At 41.3% G+C, this 24,436-nt stretch overlaps 1 protein-coding gene across 1 annotated transcript in view; it reads right to left on the reverse strand.

Annotated features, from left to right (window-relative positions):
- The window catches only part of PAPPA2 (pappalysin 2), a 371,731-nt gene extending 349,132 nt beyond the window's left edge, over positions 1–22,599 (reverse strand). The window contains exon 1 of the mRNA XM_072648561.1: positions 21,655–22,599. Within this exon, the coding sequence (XP_072504662.1) occupies positions 21,655–22,387 (733 nt within the window). The 5' untranslated portion in view covers positions 22,388–22,599. The remainder of the gene's footprint in view (positions 1–21,654) is intronic.
- Between the last annotated feature and the right edge of the window lie 1,837 nt (positions 22,600–24,436).

Consider the following 24,436-nt stretch of genomic DNA (forward strand, 5'->3'; position numbering starts at 1 on the left):
TCCCACCTTTGGATTCCAGATCTCAGAAATTCGGGAGGTGTTTAATACAGCTGGGAGCCCTGGCCTCCTGGGAAGTCTTGCTGGCTTCCAGGAAGGCTGGAATTGGGTCTCGTCAGAATCAGTAACTCTGAAGTGTCACACAGCCAGTGAGTGTCTCAAGGTGTTCCTGACCATCCAGTGAGTCACCTAACAGCTGCAAGGTCATGACTATTCTTGGAATGTGACATCTAAGCCTTCTCTCCTGTGTGGCACCCACCTTCTTCAGAAGTACTCCGTCAACACCCCACACAGGTCAGTCAGTAAGCATTTATTATCATTATTATTATTAAACACTAATTATTTATTAAGACACTATGCTGAGTGCAGGAGATACAAGAAAGACAAAAAAATATTCCCTGTTCTGAAGTAGCTCAGAGGCTAATGAGGGAGGCATGTAAACAAGTGTGTACTAACAAGATCTGGTCAAGCTAAACTGGTCTCTGGAAGGCCTCTGTCCATCAGAGGGCAGAGCACTAGTATGTCAGAGAGGAGAGTGCGAGAAAGTTCAAAAGCCAAATCAAAAGTGTTTTTCAGCATTCTCTGGCTGTTCAGGATTGGATTGATGCTAAGCTTTTTATCTGTGGGCCAATGCTTTTAAGAATTAGAGTGCAGGGAGTGGAATCCTCTAGGGACTGTTTGGCTAACATCTTTCAGACAGATTTTTCAAGCTCTCATTCGACTCCATATTTCATTTTAGTCATGCATTCATCATGGACATGGATGAGAGCAGAAGAGTGGAAGGATGGAAGGATTCTGTCTCTCCCATTAGCCCACAGAGAGGAAGGGCAGTGTACCTGCTCGCAGCCTGCGAAGAAACAAAGGGAAGGGGGGGGGGGGGCGGTTAGAGAGGAATAACGATCTTCTCATGAAAGGGAAAAGACAAGGTGGAAAGGGATAGGGAGACAGCAACTTTGATTTCTCATGATCCTTGCCTTTCTAATTCTCCTCACCCCCAACAGTCAGGAGGTTTATGTCAACCATGGCAGTCCCCTCACCTAATAAATTCCAACTATTCTTTATTCCTTTGAGGAGCCGCTAAAGACTCCTCTCCTTCCACTTGTATATGCCTATTGTGTGCATGTTGTTTTTCATTAGAATGTCAGCTCCTTGAAGGAAAGGACTGCATTTGGTTTGGTTTGGGTTTGGGGGGGATTTAGGGAAGTTTTGTATCTTGCACTTGGTGTTTGTCTCATGTGTTAAATGTGCTTAATACATGGCTGGTTGATTGATTGAAGAAACCTCCCAAAAGTAAAACTGTATGTGACATTTAATATTCTTCAGCTCTTAAATCAAAACCCACTTCCAAATCCCTAATACTTCAGTCAATCAACAAGCATGTATTAAACTCCAACTATGTGCCAGGCTGAGGGCTAGGGATACAGAGAAAGGCAAAAGACAATCCCTGCCCTCACGTAGCTCACAATCTAATGGGAGAAACATAAAAACAACTATATGCAAACAAGACGTATATGGGAAAACTAGAACATAATCAACAGAGGAAAGGCGTTGGAATTAAAGGGAATCAGAAAAGACTTCTTGTAGAAGTTGAGATTTTAGCTGAGACTTGTGTAATAAGAATACATTTTAGTACCTTAGTAAAAGAGTAGGAATAAGTTTTCCAACTTAACAAAATTAGTTTCATTTTTTATTAAGCCTCCATTTTGTGACTGAGCTGTTGAGTATGTTATTTATTGTTCTATAAGTTTTTCAGAAAAAGATAAACACATGTGTGGTGTTCTCAATATGTGTATGGTCTTAAACAACTGATAAGCATATGTGGACCCATTGGTTAGATAGACTATTCAGCCTAGACAGTACATGTCTACACAGTACCTTACCAGTTGAAGGAAGCCAAGGAAGTCAGGAGGTAGAGATGAGGAGGGAAAGAACATTTCAGGCACAGAGGACAGTCAGAGAAAATGCCTGAAGTCGAGAGTGAACAAGTGCTAGGAACAGCAGGGAGGTCAGTGTCACTGGATCACAGAGTATGAGGAGGGAGAAGGAAAAAAGTAAGAATGAACCGGAACGGGGAAAGGCTTGAGGCAGGCAGACCCACCAGAACACAAGTGCAATAGGCCGGGTGTGAGGTGACAACCGCCTGCCCCACGGTCGGGGCAATCAAAGGAAAGAAGGGGGGTACGTGAAAGATGTTACAAAGTGAAATTGATGGGACTTGAAAACAGATTGACAAATACTAATAGCCATCGTGAAAAGAGTAAGAACTACTTATGTTTACATAAGTACATGAGGCATTGTATAAACATGGGCAGAGCTATGGCCCCTTAATTAGAGGACTTGGGTTTTAATTCTGCCTCTCATAAAATAAGGGAGCTCACCTAGATGGCTTTTAAGCTCTCATTTAGTACTATATCTCTGATTCTGTAATGATAGTCCATTATCTTGTTCAAAGCTTACAACAACCCCATGAGAGATGAGCAGGAATATTTACCTCTATTTTATAGAGAAGGAAACTGAAGTTCAGAGAGTCACTTGGCCAAGGACTTGACTAGGCTTAGGACACAGAAAACTGTCTTACCTAGACCAAGAGTGGGCAGGATATTCTTATCTCTCTCCTTGTCCCTAGGACCCAGCCCAACATTGAAGTAGTCTGTGGAGACTGCAGAGATTCCCCGTATCTCTTACATGGCCAGCTGTAGGAAGGCATCTTGCATCATAATGCAGCCCTTTCTCCTCTTACTATTCCTTTATTATACATCTGTGATACCTCTCTTCTGCAACGTGCTCGTTCACTCTTCTCTCCAGATATGTAGGCACTCATTGCCTTGATCAAGGATGCCCATGATATTCGTTTGAAACAAATTCACTTCTATTAAGGTGCTAGGCAGGTGAAGAATTCTGAATATTCTGATTTACCCGGGGCCTCTAGCCTGTGCCTCTCTTTCCTCACACCCACATATCTCCTAAGAATAGCCTTGTACATCTGTCCTTTCAGTACTCCCCCAATACTGTTTTTTGTTTCTGGGCAGTTTCAGGTAGACAGACCAGAGCAGGGCTGAAGTATCCAGGCCTACTTAGAGTCACAGATTTTCTAATGGACACTTCATATTTAGGCAAAGGCAGAAAGTATTTTTTCCATGCTGAAACAACTGCCAAGGATGCTGTGGGAATCAAAACTTCTTTTTCTGGCTCTTCATTTTTCCTCCACCCCTTCAACATGGATGTCCCCCAAGGCTTTGTCCTTGGCCTTCTTCTCTCTCTCCCCTCCCCTTCAGTGCTTTCATCCACCCATTCCCAGGCTTTCAATTATCAATTGGATTCAAATGACTCCCAAATCCTTATCTCCACCCCCCACAACCACTCCCCAGTGCTCTGGTTCTGTATTTCCATCTGCCTTCTAGATGTAGCTAATTAAATATCCTGCTGTCAACTCAAACTCAACATTACCAAATTGAGTCAGAGAATCACAGCATTTCAGAATTGGATGGGATTTCAGCAGCCACCAAGACAACACCCCAGGAGAATTAGCTGTACTTGTCATGTGGTCATGTAGCCCTTCCTTGAAGACCTTCAATGAGGGCGAACCATCACCTCTCAAGCCAACTCATCCTGCTTTTGAGATTCTCTATAGATGGTAAGGCCCTTGAAACCTTCTCTTTGCAAATGACCCTGGGATGATTCTGGAAAGTTGCAGACCTTTCTAAATGAGATTCAAAGGAAATTACACTAAGTATTCACACAGGTAATACCCAGGGAATGAAGACCTTTTGTCCATACTATGATATATGTTTGGATAGATAGAGGGCTTGTCCATCAGTTCATATATCTTTGACATTGTTCATAAAACAATGAGCTGGGCCTAGAATTGAATAGGAAGAAGAGTTGAGGCTTTGGCTTTTGAAGGTCATATAGTGCTTTTAATGGCCCCAAGTTTCTCCCTAAAGTCAAGGTCCATCTTTTCAACAAAAAATACTCTACTGGTAACATTGTATGACATTTAAGTAAAGGGTAATTTATCCCATCATATCCTTCCCCCTCCTTAAAAACCAACTTGCCCCTTCTCTTAACTTCCATGTTACTATTGATGGCACCACCATCTTCCAGGATCCCAGGTTTAAAACCTTAGTCAGTTCTACTTCCAAAAGATCCAGTTCATCTGTCCCTCCATCTATATTTTCTGAGAGATCACTTGAATACAGTTTTAATTTAACTCCCTGTTGGGCTTTTAAAGGAAACTCAGGATCAAAGATTCAAAGCTAGGAGGAATGTTAGATGTCATCTAATCTAACTATATCATTTTACAAATGAGAGAGTTGAGGCCTAGAAAATATTGAGTGACATGGTCTAGATGTCATGGAAGACATCAGACAAGAAGCATTTATTGAGTACTTGCTATGTTTCAACCCTTGCTTTGAACCCTGGAGATGCGAAAACAAAAAAAAATTGTTTTATGTGACACTCACAACAGGGAAAATGGAACCTCTAAGAAATTGTTTCCTTCGCTAGTTTGTCAAAACTCAGTTCCATATGGACAAAGTAACCTTCCTTTGGCCCACTATTAGTTATAAGCTGTGAGAATGTGTCCTTTTCCTGGTCTGATTCTCACTGGGTAGTAAAGGAGGCTGTTCACTGCAACTTCTACTCAGATACTTTGCCCAATGGTGGCTCAACTCCATATACACCCAACCCATTAGGTAAGAGGTATATCCTGAGTCAATCAGTAGTTGTCCCTATGAAGGATTAAAGAGATTCTATTCAGAATCCTGTTATCACCCCATATTCCTGGCAACTTTTTCTATAACACTCCTTTTAGGCAAAAATTGTCCCTCTTTCAATCTCTACATTGGAGCAACCTAAAGATTTAGTGGTCATTTGTTTGTTTTTCCTCTCCTGACATGGATGGGTAGATCAATAAGTATGGAGAGAGGCTGAAGTTTATTAAGAGCTGAAATGTTCTTTATGTCTGGTGCTTCTCTATGGAAAAAAAATCTCCTGAGTAATTTTTGAGTCATGAATTTTCTTTTAGAATATTATTTCAAACACTTTTTTTTAAATCCCCATTGAGAATGGGTGGGATGAAATTTCCCCACTGTCCATTGCTCATTGTTGCACCTAGAATTTCATAATCAGACAATCGATGGCCATTCACTATGATTAACATAATGACCATCTGAGTTGAGGAGCTGTGGTTGTGTGCTCTGCTGTCTCCCTGCAGAGGTAGAGAGGTGCCTGAAAACTTGTCCTTTTTTATTTACCTTCCTGTCTTTAACAGAAACAGGAAAATGAGGTGCTCAGAATCCTGTTAATGCCTCACAAAGAACAACAACTCTCCCAGAGTCAAAGGCAGGCTGTGCAGATGGCAGGGAGAAGGCAGTATGTGAAGTCACTCACTGTCCACCCAGACAGAGGCTGTAGTATTTTTTTCAATCCTGGACTCTTAAATACGATATCCTAATGCACAGCTCATGCTGGGACACAGTGAGACATGTTGGCGCCCAGAGCAGGATGTCAATTCTCTTCTCCCCCCTCAATTACACCCTCCCTATCTAGGGACTTACTTGGGAAGCTCAATCTGTTTGTCCCCTTTCAGTGCCCTCACATGTGACTCTCAGCAGCATTAAGGCCTATTTCTATACATCATCATCCCCCCAAGAGGCACAGGCTAAACTATAGAGATGACTTTAATGTGCATCTTAGAAGCTTTGCTTTTGCATTTCAATTAGATACAGGTGTATTTCAAATTGCACAGTTGGTGCATTCCTGGAAAGCTATGTGTATATTATACATTTTAAAAATAAACTTCCCCATTCTATTTATATTGTGAGAGGGGTCTGTCATTTAAAGGTAAACTGCAAATAATCCTCTTAAAAAGTGAAAAAAAACCCCTACTTTGTAATTTATCTGGTCCATATAAATTCAAAGTGTTTTTGTTTTTGTTTCAGGGTGGTTTTTTCCAAATATGGAATTTGATTTCATAATATTAATATTAAATTGTCTGATTTCTCATTCATATTATTCATTATGCTTCTATTCTTCTTGCTTATTTAATAATAATGAGACCCTATTAGTTTTAACTTCCATTCTGAAAGTGATTAAAAGTGATTTCTAGGAAAGGTACCATTACTTTTGGGTAAGTGGTTTCTAATTAGCCAAGCACCACAGTAACACTGTGCAAACATACACACACACACACACACACACACACACACACACGTACATACACACAACATAGTATCTTGACATAGCAGGCATTCAGTGATAAACATTTGTTGAATCATTGAGCAAATGGATGAATGAAACACACATATTGCCTCATTTGAGACCTCAGAGCCAATCTGAACAGTTGGGAGGAAATTCCAGAAAAACGTATACTGGTGTCCAACCTATGATGGACAAAAGGTATTCAAAGAATGCCATCCACATACTCTAGGCTACTGTGTTTGACTTCTATTGCTGGAAAAGTTCTAGAATAGAACATTAAGGAGATGGTGGATTTTTAATGAATGTCTATAAAACAGAAGAGGCGATGCCAAAGAACCAGCATTGCTTCATCAAATACAAGAACCCACTAATTTTAATCCGTTTTTTAACAATGTTACTAAACTGATAGGCCCAGCTAATTCTGCAAATAATGTCTGCCTAAATTTTAACAAGGCATTTGATAAAGTTTCTTAACCCTACTCTTTTAGAAATGTTAGACACAATGGCATAATGTGGTGGTCAAGAAAACTATGGTAATAAATATTACACTGTGCTTAGACTTCTAACTTCCAGCAAGAAGAGAGGGACAAAATGCTTGACCTGCTCAGAACACATCTGGATATCACATACAGGTTGGAGGGCCAGATTTCTGGAAGGACATGCAGAGGAGAGCAACCAGAAGGCAGAGTGGTCTTGAATGCATGCTCCTAAGAGAGGATAAGTTAGAGGACATAGGCATGTTTTGCCTAAAGAAGAGAAGGCTTGGACTGGAGGGGGGGATGGGAAGAAAATGTGATAGCTGTAGGCAAATATTGGAAGGTCTGTTGTTTAGAAGGAGGATTAGAATTAATCTGCTGGCCTCCAGAGGTCATTACTAGGTAAAAATTGCCAATAAGCAAGTTTGGGTTTGATATAAAGAAAAAACTTCCAAATAATTCCAACTATCCAAAAATGAAATGGGCTACCTTGGCAATCTGTCATTGGCAATCTTCAGGCATAGGCTGGACTGTATGGTCACTCAGTACTCTTCCAAATCCAAAATTCTATGATCCTTTGAGAATCTCCAGTGTTCAGAGGGAATTCACAAAGCTGGCTTTTGACACCCTAAAGCAGGTGTGAATAGCACAGAGAAGAATGAAAAAGAAAGGTACTTGGAATGCAGCAGAAAATGTGTTGGATTTTGAAGCCTTAAGGTCAGGGTTCAAACCCTGGCTCTTGAACTTACTTCCAGCTTGACCATGAACCACCTCCCTGGACCTCAGTTTTTTCACCTGTAAAGTGAGTATATTAGACTAGATGACCTTGGAAGTCCCTTCGATCCTCCCTTCCTTGCCAGAAAGGTGAGACATAGAGATGCCAAGCAACCAGAAAATACAAAGGAGCAAAAAGAAAGCTTGATTCTAACCAGAGTGCTCAGGCACTTGAAAATTTTCGATTCAATTCAATCCAGCAAACATTTTGATTCATTTAACATTCTGGTTAAGCTCAAAATCTTTTTGTTTTGAGTCTTGTTGAAAGCCTTTCTAAAATGTTTTAGTCCAAGCCTGGGTATAATTGAACTTTCAAGGACTCAGATGCTCCCAGGTCATCATTCTTAATGTTATCTGTCATTTATAGAGGGTTGTGCATATAAAAGCGTTTGAGAATAAGACAAGATCTAGATTGATTTATATTATTATTATTATATTATAGATTGAATATATTCTAGAAGTAGGGGTGGAGGTCTACTTGTTTAACTAAATCATTGATTTCATAGTTGGTTTTGCCCTTTATCCATCGAGGTAGTTGTTAAAGCAATGGCTGGAAAGCCAGAAATACCTGAGTTCAAGTCTGGTCTCTGGCAAGTACTGGATGGGTGACCCCAGATGAGTCATTTACCCTCAGTGTAGTAGCAGTTGTGATGTAGTCATATCTGACTCGACCCCATGTGAGGTTTTCTTGGCAGAGATGTTGGAATGGTTTGCCATTTTCTTCTCCAGCTCATTTGACAGATGAGGAACTGAGGCAGAGTTAAGTGATGCCCACGGTCATACAGCTAGTAAGTGTATGGGATCAGACTTGAACTCAGGAAGATAATTCTTCCTGAATCCAGTCACTTTAGCCACTGTGCCACCTAGCTGTCCCCAATGCACTAAGCAACCCTTTCAGAGTATAAGTTGCAGACAAGACATGAACCCGTTTTGCTAAGAACTTTAGTTCCTTATATGAAATTTCCAATTCCCACTTTTTATGGGCTTCCTGATCCCCATCATTTCTAGTACTTTTCCTCTGTTCATTATCTCCAATTTATTCTCTATATAAAACTTGTAACTTGTAAGTAGTTGTTTATATGTTTGTCTCTCTCATTAGAATGTGAGCTCCTTGAGAGCATCCTTGAAAGGGATTGTCTTTTGTCTGTTTTTGGATCCCCAGCACTAAGAAGAGTGCCTAGCACATAGAAGGAGCTTATTAAATATTTATTGACTGGCTATACCAATGAAATTACAGATCCAGTCCCTATTAATTCAACAAACATTTAAGAGATCCAGTTGTTTGTAAGACAGGCTAAGTGCTGTTTTTACAGTAATTGTGCTGCAACATATGACTAGAATCCTGTTTCCTAGAAATCAAGGGTAACTTCCCTGGAAAGCATTTGATTTGCATTTTTATCCTAAAAATAGAATTCAGAGAATTTCTGGGTAATTCGATTCAATTTATTAAGCATTAACCACTTTCCAGACATTGTGGTTGGGCCTGGAGATACAGAGATGAAAAGCAGCTCACAGATCCCCAATTCAAGGACTTTTTGTGCTATTGGAAAGGACACGTGCAGCTATAACCATGGGGCAAAGGAAAAATCCAACTAAAGTGTTGTAGTAAAGTTAAAGGAAAGCAGAATCACTTGAAGTTGGAAGTGGGGACTGAGTACAAAAGGCTTCAAGGAAGAGGTGCCACCTGACCTGGTTTTTGAGAAAGAAGAGTATTTTGATAGAGGATGATCAGAAGGTGTATTCCAGGTATGAGAAATGGCCTTCATGATATGAAGAGGGAAGAGGACAGGGCAAGAGAGGAGAATGGCAAGAAATCCAAGAAGATCTGACCATAGGATGCATGAAGGAGAGTGGAATGGAATAACCTTGAAGATACAGCGTGGAAGTAGCTTTGGAGACTGTTAAATGCTAATCTGATTTTCTGTTCTATCCAGTAAGTAACAGCATAGCAATTAGGCTACTGCAGAATCATAGATTTAGAGCTAAGAGGGATTTGGAAGGTCATCAAGTTTAGCCCCCTCTGGAAACCGAGGCTCAGGTTGGTTAAAGGGATTGTGGTCTAAGAGCAAACTTCCCATTGTCCTAGATCTGAACCTAGATCACAGCCAAGGTGAAAGGCAAGAAATAAGATGGCTATTTCACATTGTTGGTGAATTGTTTCAATCATGTCCAACATTTCAGGGTTTTTTTGTCAAAGATGCTGGAGTAGTTTGTCATTTCTTTCTCCAGCTTCTTTTACAGATGAGGAACTGAGGCAGACAGTGTTAAATGATTTGCCAGGATCACACAACTAGTAACCTGGTTGCAAATCTAGTGCTCTATCTATCCACTGTACCACCTGTTGCCTCAGTATTGCATATAACTTGTCCTTCTAGCCATTACATTCTGACCTCTGTGCCTTCTCAAGAATACAACAGTTGTCCTTTCTTTTCTTTCACCAATTTTCTTTCCAGGCACTAAAGAGTCTTGTCCCTCTACACTTTCCAGAACTCTGGACTTCAGCAAGCTTTCAAGCAGCAAAACACAATTTTCCCTTTAGAATGTAAATTCCTAAAGAATAGGAATAGTTTCATTCTTTGGGTAGCACAAGGTCTAGTACAATATTTGTTGAATGAAATTAGGTATATGATTTTATGTTTTTTGTTTTCATTTATTGCTTAATTTGTCTTGTCTCCTCCATTAAATTGTAAGCTACTTAAGAGTAGGAAAGTGGACTTCCACTCTCTTCTTAACATTAGTTCTTCCCAGATCTAACAGTAACTTAACAAACTGATAACTCCATATCATTGATCCTATTTGAAAACAAAGGGTGAACAACTAGCATTTTTAAAATAATAATAAAGGAATAACTGAAATTTAATATTGTAATAGATTATCTAATTTCAAACTCATAATTTCCATAATTATGAGGATATCATTATCTCCTACTTTACAGTCAAGGAGACAGAAGCTTAGAGGGGGTAAGTCACTTGCCCACAGCCACAAAGCTCATGTTGAAGGCAGCATCTGAATGTAGGTCTTTTTAACTCACAATCCAGCATTTGTACAGTAATAGTCCAATGACTGACTGATGACTTTTTTTTTAAAACTCCTCCCCTGGTGAAGCAATTTTTTTTTGAGTCAGTAGTCCAGTCCAAATACACCCTAATTTCTATTACTGTTCAGTTGTCATGCCTGATTTTTTGTGACTTTATTTTGGGGTTTTCTTAGCAAAGATACTAGGGTGGTTCACCATTTCCTTTTCCAGTACATTTTACAGATGAGAAAACTGAAGTAAACAGGGTTAAGTGACTTGCCCAAGGTCATACAGCTAGTACACCTGAATTAGTACTTTAATTACTTTGTTAGGGACTCCTAAATGGTAGCCGGAGTTATTCCTCAACTTCAGAATATTCTGAGATGTAAAATTCCATTTACCACCATTCTATTAGACTGAACCACCCACCTTGTTCACCCACTTCTGACTCCTACTGGGAAGAACTGATATGGATTTCCTTGTCAATTCTGTGGAATGGAATTGAGTCACACAAGTTTTATTATCTGAATAAAAAAAAAGTTGAATTTTTTTTTTTAATCCAATAGTGGGCATTGATAAGAAAAGGCTTTGTGGTCAGGTTGTCTGATCACAGAATTAATGTAGAGTTGTAGACATTTTCTTTTTAGAAGATGTTAGAGTTGTGAATTCTACTATAAATGAAGAAGTTGGTGACACTTAACTCAGTCACTTCCTGAATAGTCCTGAACAAGTCCTTGGTCTGCCTCAGTTTCCTCATATGTAAAATAAGGATAATAATAGCACTTACCTCCCAGGGTTGATATAAGGACAAAAAAAGATAATATTTGTAGAGTGTTTTCCCACTTATTTGGGTTATATAACATGCTATATAACCAGTTCTTATTGTGGTCTTTAGCATCGTTGTCGTTATGACCCTGGGGATAACTTTTTCAATGCCCCAGAGCACAGACACCAACCTTTATGCCAACTAACATGACAGGACTTGAAGTCAAAGGATTTTTAAAAAATCCGGATTCTGAATAAAAACTGAAGTATTGTTTCCCTCTTCTGTTTCTCTGGTCTCATCAACAAAGGCATGTGGATAGAAAAGAACTGAAGCTAACTGTGTGGCAAAACATTCTGAATTAATCAGGCAGAACTGCCCCCAAAGGAATAGTAAAGATGTATAAAGGAGAAGAGATGACGTGTAGAAAGCAGAAAGTCAGAGGTGAGAGTGCTGGAGAAGAGCCAGCAGAGTTAGATTTATTGGGAAACTAAAGGTGATTCTTACTTTCCAAAGCTCTCTCAGACACCTTTGAGCAACTGCATCCCAAGAACTCATGCCTGAGTACTGGACTCTACAGGGTCCTTTTTGGCTCCATCCTCTTCCTTAAACAGGGGAACAATGAAGACCTAATTAGGTTTTAAAAAGTTTCCAGCTGATGGTGCCACTTACATTTATCATATGTCTATCCAACCCATAAATTCCTCTCTCAAAGTAATAGACTGGGGCTGGGGAATCTTGGCCTTGAGGGCACATGTGGCCTTCTAGATCCTCAAGTGTGGCCTTCTGATTGAGTTCAAGTTTTTTCCTCACCAAGACAGAGAGACCCAGTCTCAAAACAAAACACGAACCTGGACACAAATATGAATGTCTAAGGAGTGAGGGAGGTGGGTTGGTGAGAAGGTTAAGAGAAAGATGCAAGAAGAGCATGTGACTGGCACAGGCACTGAGAGACTAAGAGATATTGGGATTAAAGAATCACCTCCATGACTTTTTCTCAAGGATAACTCACTTCCAAACTCCTGGACACTCTCTCCGCACCTGCTCTTCTTGCCCCAAATCCCAAAGCTAATCCCTGTGTGCCAGACATTCAGATACTAAACAACTAGCTTGCAGAGGCAGCTGCAAGGAGGCACCACATATCCTCCTTGGGCCAAGCATAGAGGTAGAATCCAGAAGAGAGAGATCATGGCACAATTAAGGAAACAATCCTGGTTTTATTTTTCCCTCCTCCCCTCTTGTCCCTTCTCTTTTTCCTCTCAAAGATGCTGCTACATTAAAATCTGACCCTGTCCCACTTCTGAGGAGCTAAGTGATTTCAGTATAGATGTCACTTGGTGCTCATCCAGGTGAAAAGTAATATGGAGCATTTAATATTACATGAAAGGTTTTTAAAAACCCTCTGCAGTGCACAGGAGAGGAGATTTGGGAAGAGAAGAGAGCTTCATAGGGTGCCACATAAAGAGACAAGAGATGTCACAGTTAGGGGAGAGAAAAGCAATCATGCCAACCAATAAAGCTTCGCAAATGTAGGCTCTTCACCTGTGTGATCAACACATCAAGTGTTAGAAATATAAATGTAAATCATCTAGACTGTCCTCACAGCCATCACTGCACTCAGCAGTGGAATTTACCTGCTCCCTTTGAGAAACTGTCCTCAGTCTTTCTCCTGAATACAGTTTTTGGTTGGCAATGACTGAAGAGAAAACAAACGAAAATCCCAGAACCCTGAAGAGGATATGGTAGGCAGGAGTAATCTGGCCTCTCTTAACTTTTCCTGGCCCAGATCTCTGACCCGCTGAAGAAGCCCCAGCTTCCAGAAACCTCCTTTTACCCAAGCTCTTACCTATGAAATTCCTCAAGTAATCCAACCCTGGAATGAACCTGGTTTTTTTTTTTAATTTATTTCCACTACTCTGAGGAAGTTGGAAAGTGGGAAGGGGATGTTTCTTGCCTTTCCCCACATGCATTGAGCATAAATTTTTGTAGATGGTCATCATCTTCTCTTTTCCCTCCTCATTAACTTGGTCCTGAGAGGAGTTGGTTTTTTTCACCTGCTAAAACTTAAGAATTTGTGAATGAAAAGAGTCATAAACTGCAAAACACCATAATATATAAATACCATCTGTTATTCAGAGATTTGACTTGGATGAGTGGAGATGGCACCAAACTGGGAGTTCAGAGACCTCTGAATCATAGCTCTGATGCAATCTGAGAGACATCAATCAAATCAATCCTGGGTCTCAGTTTCCTTACCTGTCAAATGAAGATAAGGAAACTTGCACAGTCTATATCACAGGGTTGTTGTGAGGAAATCACTGTAGAAATCTGAGCTGTTAAAGTGACCACTGCTCATGCTATAGATGTGAACATACCAAATCCAGAGCAAATCTCATTGTCCCACCTTAGCAACTTGTATGTTCCACCTGTCAGCCATTGGCAAACTAACTGAAGTTCATCACATGGTCTGGTCACTTGCTCATTACGTGAAACGTCTTTCATTTTTAAGATTCCTTTGCTCACTCTTATCTTTGAGCTAAGGGTCAGTGTGGGATGTGCCACTCCTTGTCTCAGAATTATTAAGGGCTCTCTGTCTGCAGAGATTTGGGGTTTTTGAGACATGTTGCATTTAAACTAGTTATGAGAACTTTTACTTCAAATGGTTAAAACTGTAGAACAGATAAATGGGAAAGGTGACAGAGGATAGAAATCTCCTTTTCTAAAGAGCTTTAAGAACAGCATAGAACCAGATCCTTCCTCCATCTATCCTGGCAGACTTAAATATAAAGGGAGGTCAGAACTGATGACTCTCCACTCAAAGTGTTCTCTAGTCTATGATTCCATAATAAGACCACCTAATGACTTAAAACATTTCTTCTGTGATACTCTGTATTTTTAATGAGTGATACTAAGATCCTAAACCTTGAGATACTGGAACAGAAGTTATTAAGACAGTAGAATGAATAATCATAATAGCTTGTGGAAACTAATACAAGACATGCTGGATTTGGAGGATAACTAGAACCCAGGTTTAAATCCCAGCTCTGTCACTGACTACCTGAGTGACATTGACAACTCATTTAACTTCTAAGGGTTATAGTGATCCTGGACAAGTCACTTATCCTTGTCTGTCTCATTTTTCTTCTTCTATAAAATGGGCATAATAATAGAGCAGCCCTTGAAGAGCTGTTGTGAGAATCAAATGAGATATTCACAAAGGGTTTTATGTAAGTGCCAGTTATTACTATCCTGTGGCATTTCCTTAATGTACGTCCTTCTTCTGGTCATTTCCAATTTGACCTGTACATATCTTATTTGGACATAGCAGTTTGCATGTTGCCCCTCCCTTTAGATTATGAGAGCAGAAATGTGTTTTTGTTGTTTTTGCCTTCCTTTGTATCCAGCCACTTTGCTTAGTGCCTGGGACATATTAAGTATTTAACAAAGGCTTGAACAAAACTGTTGATATGCATTAAATTTTTACAGGTATTTCTACCTAAAGGAATAGACCATATCAATTTGCAGGGTCCCTTCAGTCATTTATTTTTATTAACAATTCCTTTTTTCCTCATTTATACCTGTAATTTCCCCCTAAACTTGCAATTTTTATCCACTTAGGGAAATTCTTGGTGAGGAAACTATTAATGCAGATAAGTAACAGCTCTCCAGTTTTGTTTTAAAGCTGCCTGGACACAGAGAGGTTAATTGATTTGCTCAAGGTCAAACAGCCAGTATGTGACTGATGCAGATTTTGATCCCAGTCCTTTCTGGATTTAAGGATGGCTCTCTATCTACTATACTATGCTGCCTTTGTGATATCCTGTGGAAGAACGCTAACAGCAAGCCAAATGACTTCCACTTCACAGATTTGGAAATGAAAGACCTTCCTCCCTCCACCCCTCTCCACACAAATATACAACCATACAAACAAGCATACACTAGGTTAGTGACTTAATCTGTCTAATGCAAACATACAGACCAGTGTCAAAGCATGGCCTAAAAAAGGACTTCCAGGTCAACACTTCATCTATTTTCATAAACTACCTGTAACTGCTGAGATGTCTAAACCAGTGGTATCAAACTCAAATAAAAATAGGGGCCATGAAAATCTCTCAAGGATCAAATTGACTTGGAATACCATATATTAACATTATGTATTATTTCATTTTTATTTAATATTTCCTAATTATATTTTAATCTGATTTGGGCTGCACTGGCATTGTGATCCATGTGGCCTACAAGCCATGTGTTTGAAGTCTGTGGTCTGGACTATTTGAGGCTTTCCTTTAAAGTCCTATAACATGGATGCTTGACAGCAATAACTGCGATCTAATGCATCCATGTTTCTTGCATTACACAATACTCATAACGGTTGTTTTTAATAAATATTTATTGTATGGCACACCATAGGCCATCCAGTTGGATAGTTTAGTGAAGTCCTAGTCAGTCTGCCAGGGTGAGCACATGGCCCTGGCAGAGTACTGAGAAAGTGGTACAACTTAACTACCTAGAGGAAGTAAAAGTTGTAACAAGGTATCCATAGGTAAACCAGTAGAAGAAACATTAGATGGCTCAGTGGACAGAGTATAGGGCCTGGAGTTAGGAAGACCTGAGTTCAAATTTGGCTAGGTAAGTCACTTAACCTCTGTTTGTCTTAATCCATTAGGGAAGGGAATGGCAAACCACTCCAGTATCTTTGCCAAGAAAAGTCCGTGGTCCCCAGGGTCATGAAGATTTGGACATGACTTAGCAGCAGCAACAACAACACAGTAGGCTCTTAATAAATGCTCACTGATTGAGAAGTAGTGAGTAAAATATGGTGGAGTAGAAAGAACATTAGACTGGGAGTGAAGAGATTTGAATTATTGACCAAGGTTTGCCACTACCTTGTCTAGGCCTCATCTTCCTGATCAATAAAACAAAAGCTTTTGACAAGGTGATCTGTAGGGTCTCTTCCAACCATGCCATGATGAAAGAAATCTAGATTAATATCTTAGTTTTGCCATGAACGTGTTTGGAACTTGGGAAGTCCATGTAACTTCAGTCAACATCTGAAATCTGAGGGACAGATAGGGAATTGTGGATGTGTAAGTGATAAGAAGGGGAGGAAAGTATGGGAGAATTAAAGTGATGGAAGGAAAATAGAGTCATTCAAGGATCAAGGAAGTCATTCAAGAAATCCAAACTTTGGAAAGAAATCTTCAGAGAATCGGTCTAAGTTTAGTTCAAGACCAGGACTTTCTGAAGTGAATTCTCCTCAGTGGCCCACCTAAAATGGTATCCTGATCTCAGGCTAGCTGTTAGTGAGCAGGTGTCTCCTAAGTGACCAGCCTACTCAGTAGGGCTTTCAATGAAGAGCACAGTGAATTGTGAGGAGGCCACTGAGCCTGGTTCCTCTTTTCCAAATCTGTTTTCTTTTATTCCTTTAAAGATTGGCACTCTTCACATTTTTAAGAAGACAAGTCATTACCCAGATGATAAATGGTCAAAGGATGTGAACAGGCAGTTTTCACATAAAGAAATTAAAGCTATCTGTAGTCATATGAAAAAATGTTCTAAATGACTATTGATTAGAGAAATGCAAATCAAAGTAACTCAGAGGTACCACATCATACCTATCAGATTGGCTAATATGATGGAAAAGGAAAATGATAAATGTTGGAGAAAATGTGCAAAAATTGGAATACTAATGCATTGTTGGTGGAGTTGTGAACTGATCCAACCATTCTGGAGAGCAATTTTGAACTATACCCAAAGGGCAGTCAGACTGTACGTACTCTCTAGGTTTGTATTCCAAAGAGATTATTTTTTATGAGGGGATAAGAACCTACATGTACAAAAATATTTATAGCAGCTCTTTTTGTGGTGATGAAAAGTTGGAAGTTGAGGGGATGCCCATCAATTCAGGAATAGCTGAACAGGTTGTGGTATATGAATGTAATGAAAATACTATTGTGCTATAAGAAATGATAACTGGATTTTGGAAAAACGTTGAAAGACTTACTTGAACTGATGCTGAGTGAAGTGAGCAGAACCAGGAACACGTTGTACACAGTAACAGCAACACTGTGCAGTGATCAACTATGATTGACTTAGCTCTTCTCATCAATACAAGGATCTAAGACAATTCCAAAAGACTCATGTTGGGAAATGCCATCCACATCCAAAGAAAGAACTATGGAGTCTGGATGCAGATGGAAGAATACTGCTTTCACTTTTTTTTTGTTTGTTTTTTTGTTTTTAGTGGCTTTCCCCTTTTGTTCTGTTTCTTCTTTCACAATATGACTAATGTGGAAATATGTTTACATGATTGCACATGGATAATCTATATCAGATTGCTTACTGTCAAGGGGAGGGGAGAGAGAAAAAATGTGAAACTCATAAAAAAAGAAGTTTGAAAACTATCTTTACATATAATTGGGGGAAAAAATACTATTTAAAAAAAGAGGTTTGTTCTGCTTATCCCTGCAGACAATACTAGGAATAATGAGTGGAAGTTACAGAGGAACAAGTCAAGACTTGTTGGTTTGATATATAGTGAAAAAATTCCTAACTATTCTGTTCCAAGGTGGAATGGACTGACATGATGGAAGGTCTTGAAATGGAGACTATGGGGCTATTTGTCAGGGAATTGTAGAGGAGATTCCTACTCGTGAGTCCTCGAAGATGCCATCCAGTGCTGAGATTCTAGGACTTGGATTCTGGTTTGAAAGGAAGCTAAACCAGGTTCTAGTTCTCTCCCATAGAACTTCAGAAACTCTCAGGGCCTGAGATGTATGAATCAAAAGTCCTCATCCCTAAATAAAACAACACTGTAAGAGACACTGGAGTTAAAAGTACCGTGCTAGCAGTGGAATTAGTGTAATATATGTGCACGTATACTTTTTTTTTCTCTCAAGTAGCTAAATGTGCAGCATCCCACCCAGTCACAACCAAGGATGTCAGTCACCTTCACCAGTCACCATGGGACTGTGATGTGAACTTCCTGGAGTTTCCCATCCCCACCTCCCCAAGTAGGGAGGACAGAGCATTCAAAGGCAGCAGTCCAAACCAGGTGCAGATCCAAACTGACATTTCCCGGGACAGGATTTGTGGATTGTTGCCAGCCACCCTGTGCATGAAGCAACACTGCCACCTAGCGTCACACACAGGAAGTATTCCCAAAGGCCCAACCTCTCCTGGGCTTCCCTTCTTCAGGGGCTAATGAGACCCAGTGGCCAAGCAAAATATACCATGTATTCCTGGGAATAGAGGTTGTAGTGAGGGGACTTCGGGGCTGAAGTGGGATAAAGCATTTGGAGTAATATTGTCTGCTCACCACTACTCTTCTCTAAGGCTGGCTAGATGGTATTTCTCTAGTAGGACTATGGACAGGGTAGGGTGAGAAGTGTATGGCGGGTTTTGTGGAAAGACAGTAAAGGAGTCAAGTATAAGCCTATATTCGCCATGGAGGAGGCTAATAGCTTTCATGGTTGTCCACCACAAGGGCCACAACTAAATGAGACTCTTCAGAGCAGAGAATGCTGGAGTAGAAAGGAAGAGAAGAGTGGGAAAGGACCCCATTGACTGACTAGTTCAAGCTTGTCATCTAGATGCATCTAGGAGTGACATCTAGCTCCAGACTTCGTTTAGGTCACATTGTTTTTAGCCCTCTTGGGAGCCTGTTTGGAAATGCCCAAGGATAAGTATCCAGCATCAGCCCCCACCTGGCCAAAGGGATCCATACCATTGTTCAACACAACAACTTTTTTTTTTTTAATGTTTAATGAGTAAGCCCATTAAATGGAATTGGATGGAAGGTGGGAAAAGATGAGGATGAAGGTGTTTCCTGTTGATGCGGGTCTCTCTCCTTTCATCCTTCTAGGAAGAGGATGAGGGAAGAAGAGAGACCTAAAATGGAAAGTCAATTTATCACAGTCAGCAGGGCTTTTCCAGGTGGCTCAGTTGAGACAAGAAACCTCACAGGGTAGCCTGCCTAATAATAAAAAGGGGAGAAGGGAATTTATGGCCAATTTTGGACAAACAGTGGATTTAGAGACTTCAGATAAATACTTTCAAGAAGGATCTGGAGTCATAAGAAAATTCATTGGTGCCCAAGCCTACATACACCCAAACAGAAAAAGTTGGAGGACCAAAACCTCAGCTGTCACTCCTCAAAGAGAATCAGAGAGGACACCTCAGGGCTGGTAGCAGGTAGCAAGCATTGCCTTTCTCCAGGGCAAGAAATTAAAAATGCAGAGCGGCTTACATTTCTGTAGTGCTCTAAGGTTCACAGAACACTTTCTAAGTGTGGTGGGCTCTGAGAGTTTCCTCTTTGTAATTTTTTTGGATTCCACTCTGCTTTTACCCAGCCAGGGAACTGGTCCCAGGTCCCCTTTTCCTGCTACTGCAAGAGCAAAGTTACTGTTCTTGGGCCGAATTGCAAGAGAGCAGTCTCCCTGGCAGAAGAGGAAGCAGTGAGAAGGGAAACTCTGTAGCGCAGCCAGCCCTGATCAGAGAATCATCTTATTGTATTATTTCATCATCTTGGCACCAGAAGAAGGATTTCCCCTTCCCCCCCACTTTCTCCAGCCTCCAGCCCATCCTACCTCCCCTCCCCAACATCCAAAAAGGAAGGGAGCAAGGAGAGAAGGCTAAAAATTATACTGATCATCTTCTGAAAATCCCAGCACCCAAAGCTACCATTACAATCAAAGTAGGAGGAGAAGGAGAAAAGGGCTAGAATCAGGAATGAGGGTCCTAGCATTACCTAGATGATTGAGAGTCTTGCTCATCTCCCCTTTCCTGCAGATTATAAACTTATCCTCTACTTTACAGGTCTCCCCCCACCCCCCAACTATGGAAGAAGCTAGGGTCCTTTAAGCAGGTTCCTGTCCAAACAAATTCATTGGTTTAGGGTTTTATTCTCAATCTGTCTTCTGACTCACTCGGTGAGCTTGGGCAAGCATTCACGCTACTTAGAACTAGAGAAATATTGAATGTTATAGGACTGAGTGGTATAGGGGAAGGGATGCTAGTGGGATTTGGGGTCAGGGTATCTGAGTTCAAATCCTAGCTATACTACTCACTAGCTGGGTGACACTGGGCAACTTACTTAACCTCTCTGGACCTCAGTTTCCTCATCTCTAAAATGAGTCTGCATTTATGAGATCCTTTCCAGCTCTGAATTTTGTGAATTGATTATCTAGTCCAACTCTGTCATCTTACACTGAGGGAAACTGACACCAAGACTGAGATCACACAGCTAATCCATTTTATTGTCTCAATATTACCATTTGTCCTTCCTTCTTGGTTCAGATAACTTCCTGTCTCAAAGAGTCACTAGTTCAGATCATCAAGTATTTATTGTCTACCATGGGGCCAACATCATTCTGAGGATTATGGTCCTATTTTTATTTTTGTCATAAAATAGAAAGTAAGGTGTCAAGCCAATTTTTCATTCACAGTACTCTAGCTGCCCTTCCACCCACTCACCTACTTATAGCATGTAGGATTTGTAAAATGTGGAACTATGCATATATTTCCCATACCCCACTTTACCCAGAACCTCACTTTACTATTGTGAGGAATAGGAGGATAGGATCCCACTTGACAGAAGAAACTGAGATTCAGACAAGTTCGCTTAAAATCACAGTTAGTGGCAGAGACCCAGTTAACTAATTCCAGGTGTGTGCTCTTCCCACTAGGGTCTACTGATTCTATACTAGTCACACTGTGTGCCTGAGAACTGAAGAAGGTTTCCCTGAATCAGAGGACAGATACCTCTTCTGCCAAGGTCCATTGTATCCCTGCTATGCCCTGGGTGCAGTTCTCCAGAGAAGTTCCTACAGTCCTTCTGTCTTTGAAGGCTGCCTGGAGCCTGAAGACTGCCACCTCCCCATCCTGTCCCTCATCAACCTTGCCACCAAGAGCCAAAAAATGTCCTCTCCCTCTAGAAAAAGAGAAGAGAATTCAGTGAAAAGTCTGGCATGGAAAAAGAACTTTTAGAAAAGAGTTGAGGAAACCCAGTGGATTAAAGCAAGATCTCTGTGCTGTCATAGAGATCATTAGATATGTGGCTCATCTAGTGTAGAAAAAATAAAAACCTTCCCTGCCTACCTCCAACCTTCTCCTTTCTTAGCTTTTGTTATATTTTATCTCCCTCTCCTCTCCTTACCCCTGACCATTCGTCCAGCTACATAGGATTTAGAGTTGGGATCAACCTTAGAAATCTAATTCATTTCCCTCATTTTACATTTTAGGAAATTGAGGCCCAGAGATGGCTAGGTGACTTTCTCAGGATCATATAGCTATTAAGCCAGGATTTGCATCCAAGTCCCCTGACTCCAAAACCAGCTTTCTTGTACCCAACTCAGTCAGCACCTGAGCAGGAAAAGTACCCAGTTAGCCAAGGTCTTAGAACCATGGAAAAGCAGAGGGTCTCTTACCTGCTATAATGGCTGGGTTGTTCTGCCCTCCCTCTGGTCTTACCCAGGCTTCAACCGTGAATGCTTCCCGGGGAATCTCAACCATCACCTCTGGGCGAACCAACAGCTGTTCCCGCCTCCCAGAGAAGTACAGGATAGGCATCCCTTCTTGGGAGTTAAAGGTTGCTCCTCCCCAGCTGGGGTTTTCCCCCAAGTTCTCTGCATTCTTCTCCTGTGCCTGTCTCCGATGCCTGACCCTCACTTCACCCTTTCTTTGGGATTCTGGTTCTGGTCTTTGTGGGAGTGAGGGGGCTTCAGTGCCGACAGCAGCTCTTTCTTTGGTCCCAGATTCACTCAGAGACTCCAAGTATCCTTGATTCCCAAAGTGAATGTCATCAGACTGCTTGCTAGGATTGTCCCCTATCTGCAGGACAGGAATCCCCCAGCCTCGACTCCCACTCAGTAGTGTGGATATACTCCTTGCTTGTCTTTTCTGTTCCCTGATGGGGTAGGGATGAAAGTAGTCCACTCTTCTGCTAGGGTAAACCCCAAAGAGATGATGCAGGGGAGCAGCTCGGGGTCTTCGGACCCTAGTCCCCAGCCAACAAGGTTCTCCTTCTGCTGACACCTGGTTCAGCTGCCCCCTGAGGACCAAGGACTGCTTATGTTCCCAGCCCAGGTCCGAGTCTGCCACGCTGAACACCCCACCAGTCAGAACCACAACTGTCATCCCCAGGACCGTTAAGCCCAGCATACCTCCCCTGGCTCATCCACAGAATTGCAAGCTAATATAGGGGGAGGAGGTGACACACCAGAACAGGGATGGGGAGTGAGGCAAGGAGAAGAGACAGCGAATGAAAGTACTAGAGTCACTTGGATTGGGACAGCAGCTCTTTTAGGACATTAAACTTCCACTAAGTCTCTTCTTCATCCTAACCTGCAGCGTGATGTTTCCTTCACCTTCCAATTTGGTTTTCTGTCCCCCCCACCCCCACCCCCCCACCCACTGTGTGTGTGAGATCTTCCACACTCTTCCTCCTTAATCTTCCTCCTCTGTCCCTCCTCTGGTCCTTACAGAATGAAGCTAATTTCTCTCTGGTGCCTTTGAATTTCTTGCCCAGGGAAAAAAGCTCAGGTTTCTTTCTTTCGACCGCACCTCCTCTCAATGCTACTAGATGAGGGAAGCATGGGCATTTTCTTCGGAGCCAAATTGTCTCAGACACACATTCACAGATACACAGACAAACGTATCACCCCCTACCTGGGCTCCTTTGACTAACTTTTGTCCCTTCAACTCATCTCTCTCCTCTTTTCCTTAGACACGCACACACACACGTGCACGCACACACACACACACACACACACACACAGTGCTACAATGCTTGCGCTCTAAACATACACAAAGAATCTAGAAACACAAAATTCACACTAGTACTTAACTTTCACTATGCCAGCTTGTCCTTTCTCAGTCAGATCTCCAATCAGCTCCCAGGCTGCCTTTTCCCCTCTGTTTGATGCTTGGGGGTGTTGGATGTTATTTTTTTGTCCCTTCCAACTTGTTGGTCTGTTGAAAGCTTGGTGAAAGTTCTCCTTTCAGGTGCCAGTCTGATGTTAGGAATCACCTTATTGGTCTAAAAGCTCTGTGATTCACTTCATCTTCTTATGGGCTCCTGGGAAGATGGGGGGAAAGGACAGAAAAGGAAGAGAAGGATGCATTTCAGGGAACCTGCTCTGTCCCAGTCTCTCTTTTCCTCTTCCTTTCTTTCTGCCTGTAATTATCTTCTTGTTTGTTTCATTTAAAGACAATGATGTCAAAGCTAATAAGTTCAGTGCATCACTCCACCTACTCTCTGTCCCCTCCTCCCTCCTGAAAATCTCCCCACCTCATACAGACACTGGGGAGAAAGAGCCTGGCCACACGCTCCTCTTGGTTCCCCCCAGTAAACATCTCGGGCTTTTTCTTTCAGCAGGCTCAGCCTACACAATCAATATCAAACAATCAATAGTGTTTGGGAACTCTCCCTCTCTCTGTCTCTCTGTCTCTCTGTCTCTCTCTCTGTCTCTCTGTCTCTCTCTCTCTGTCTCTCTCTCTCTCTCTCTCTCTCTCTCTCTCTCTCACACACACACACACACACACACACACGCACACACACACTGTCTCACACACACATATAGGCAGACTGTGTGTCTCTCACACACACACGCACACACACACTGTCTCACACACACATACACAGACTGTCTCTCTCTCTCTCACACACACACACACACACACACACCTACCTGATCTCCTAGCTGTTGCATGTAAGTCCACACTAGTCAACTTGGGACCGTTTATATCCCTGTTAACCATATCACTAATATGTCAAGAACCTCTTGTATCTGTCACTATTATCTGGGCTTACTAAGCTTCTTTCTCATTGCAGTGATTACCAGGGACTCAGAAGGGACCCTGAGTCTAGTTCATACTAGGAAAAAGGAAGGAAATGTACATATATATAAATAAATATATATGTACATTTGTGTAGGCATATGAATATACATACATACATACACACACACATGTGTGCATATACTTATAAAATATGTGAGAAATTTTATATAGAAGTTCCATGAATCTCAACTGCATTCATTCTCTCTCTCTCTCTCTCTCTCTCTCTCTCTCTCTCTCTCTCTCTCTCTCACACACACACACACACACACACACATATAAATACACACACACACTCTCTCCCTCTCATTATCTAAATCTGAAATTACTGAAAGGCACCATATGCCAAGTGAGCATATCAATGAATAAAAT

This window comes from Notamacropus eugenii, chromosome 2 (assembly GCF_028372415.1).
Source record: "Notamacropus eugenii isolate mMacEug1 chromosome 2, mMacEug1.pri_v2, whole genome shotgun sequence".
Taxonomy (NCBI): Eukaryota; Metazoa; Chordata; class Mammalia; order Diprotodontia; family Macropodidae; genus Notamacropus; species Notamacropus eugenii.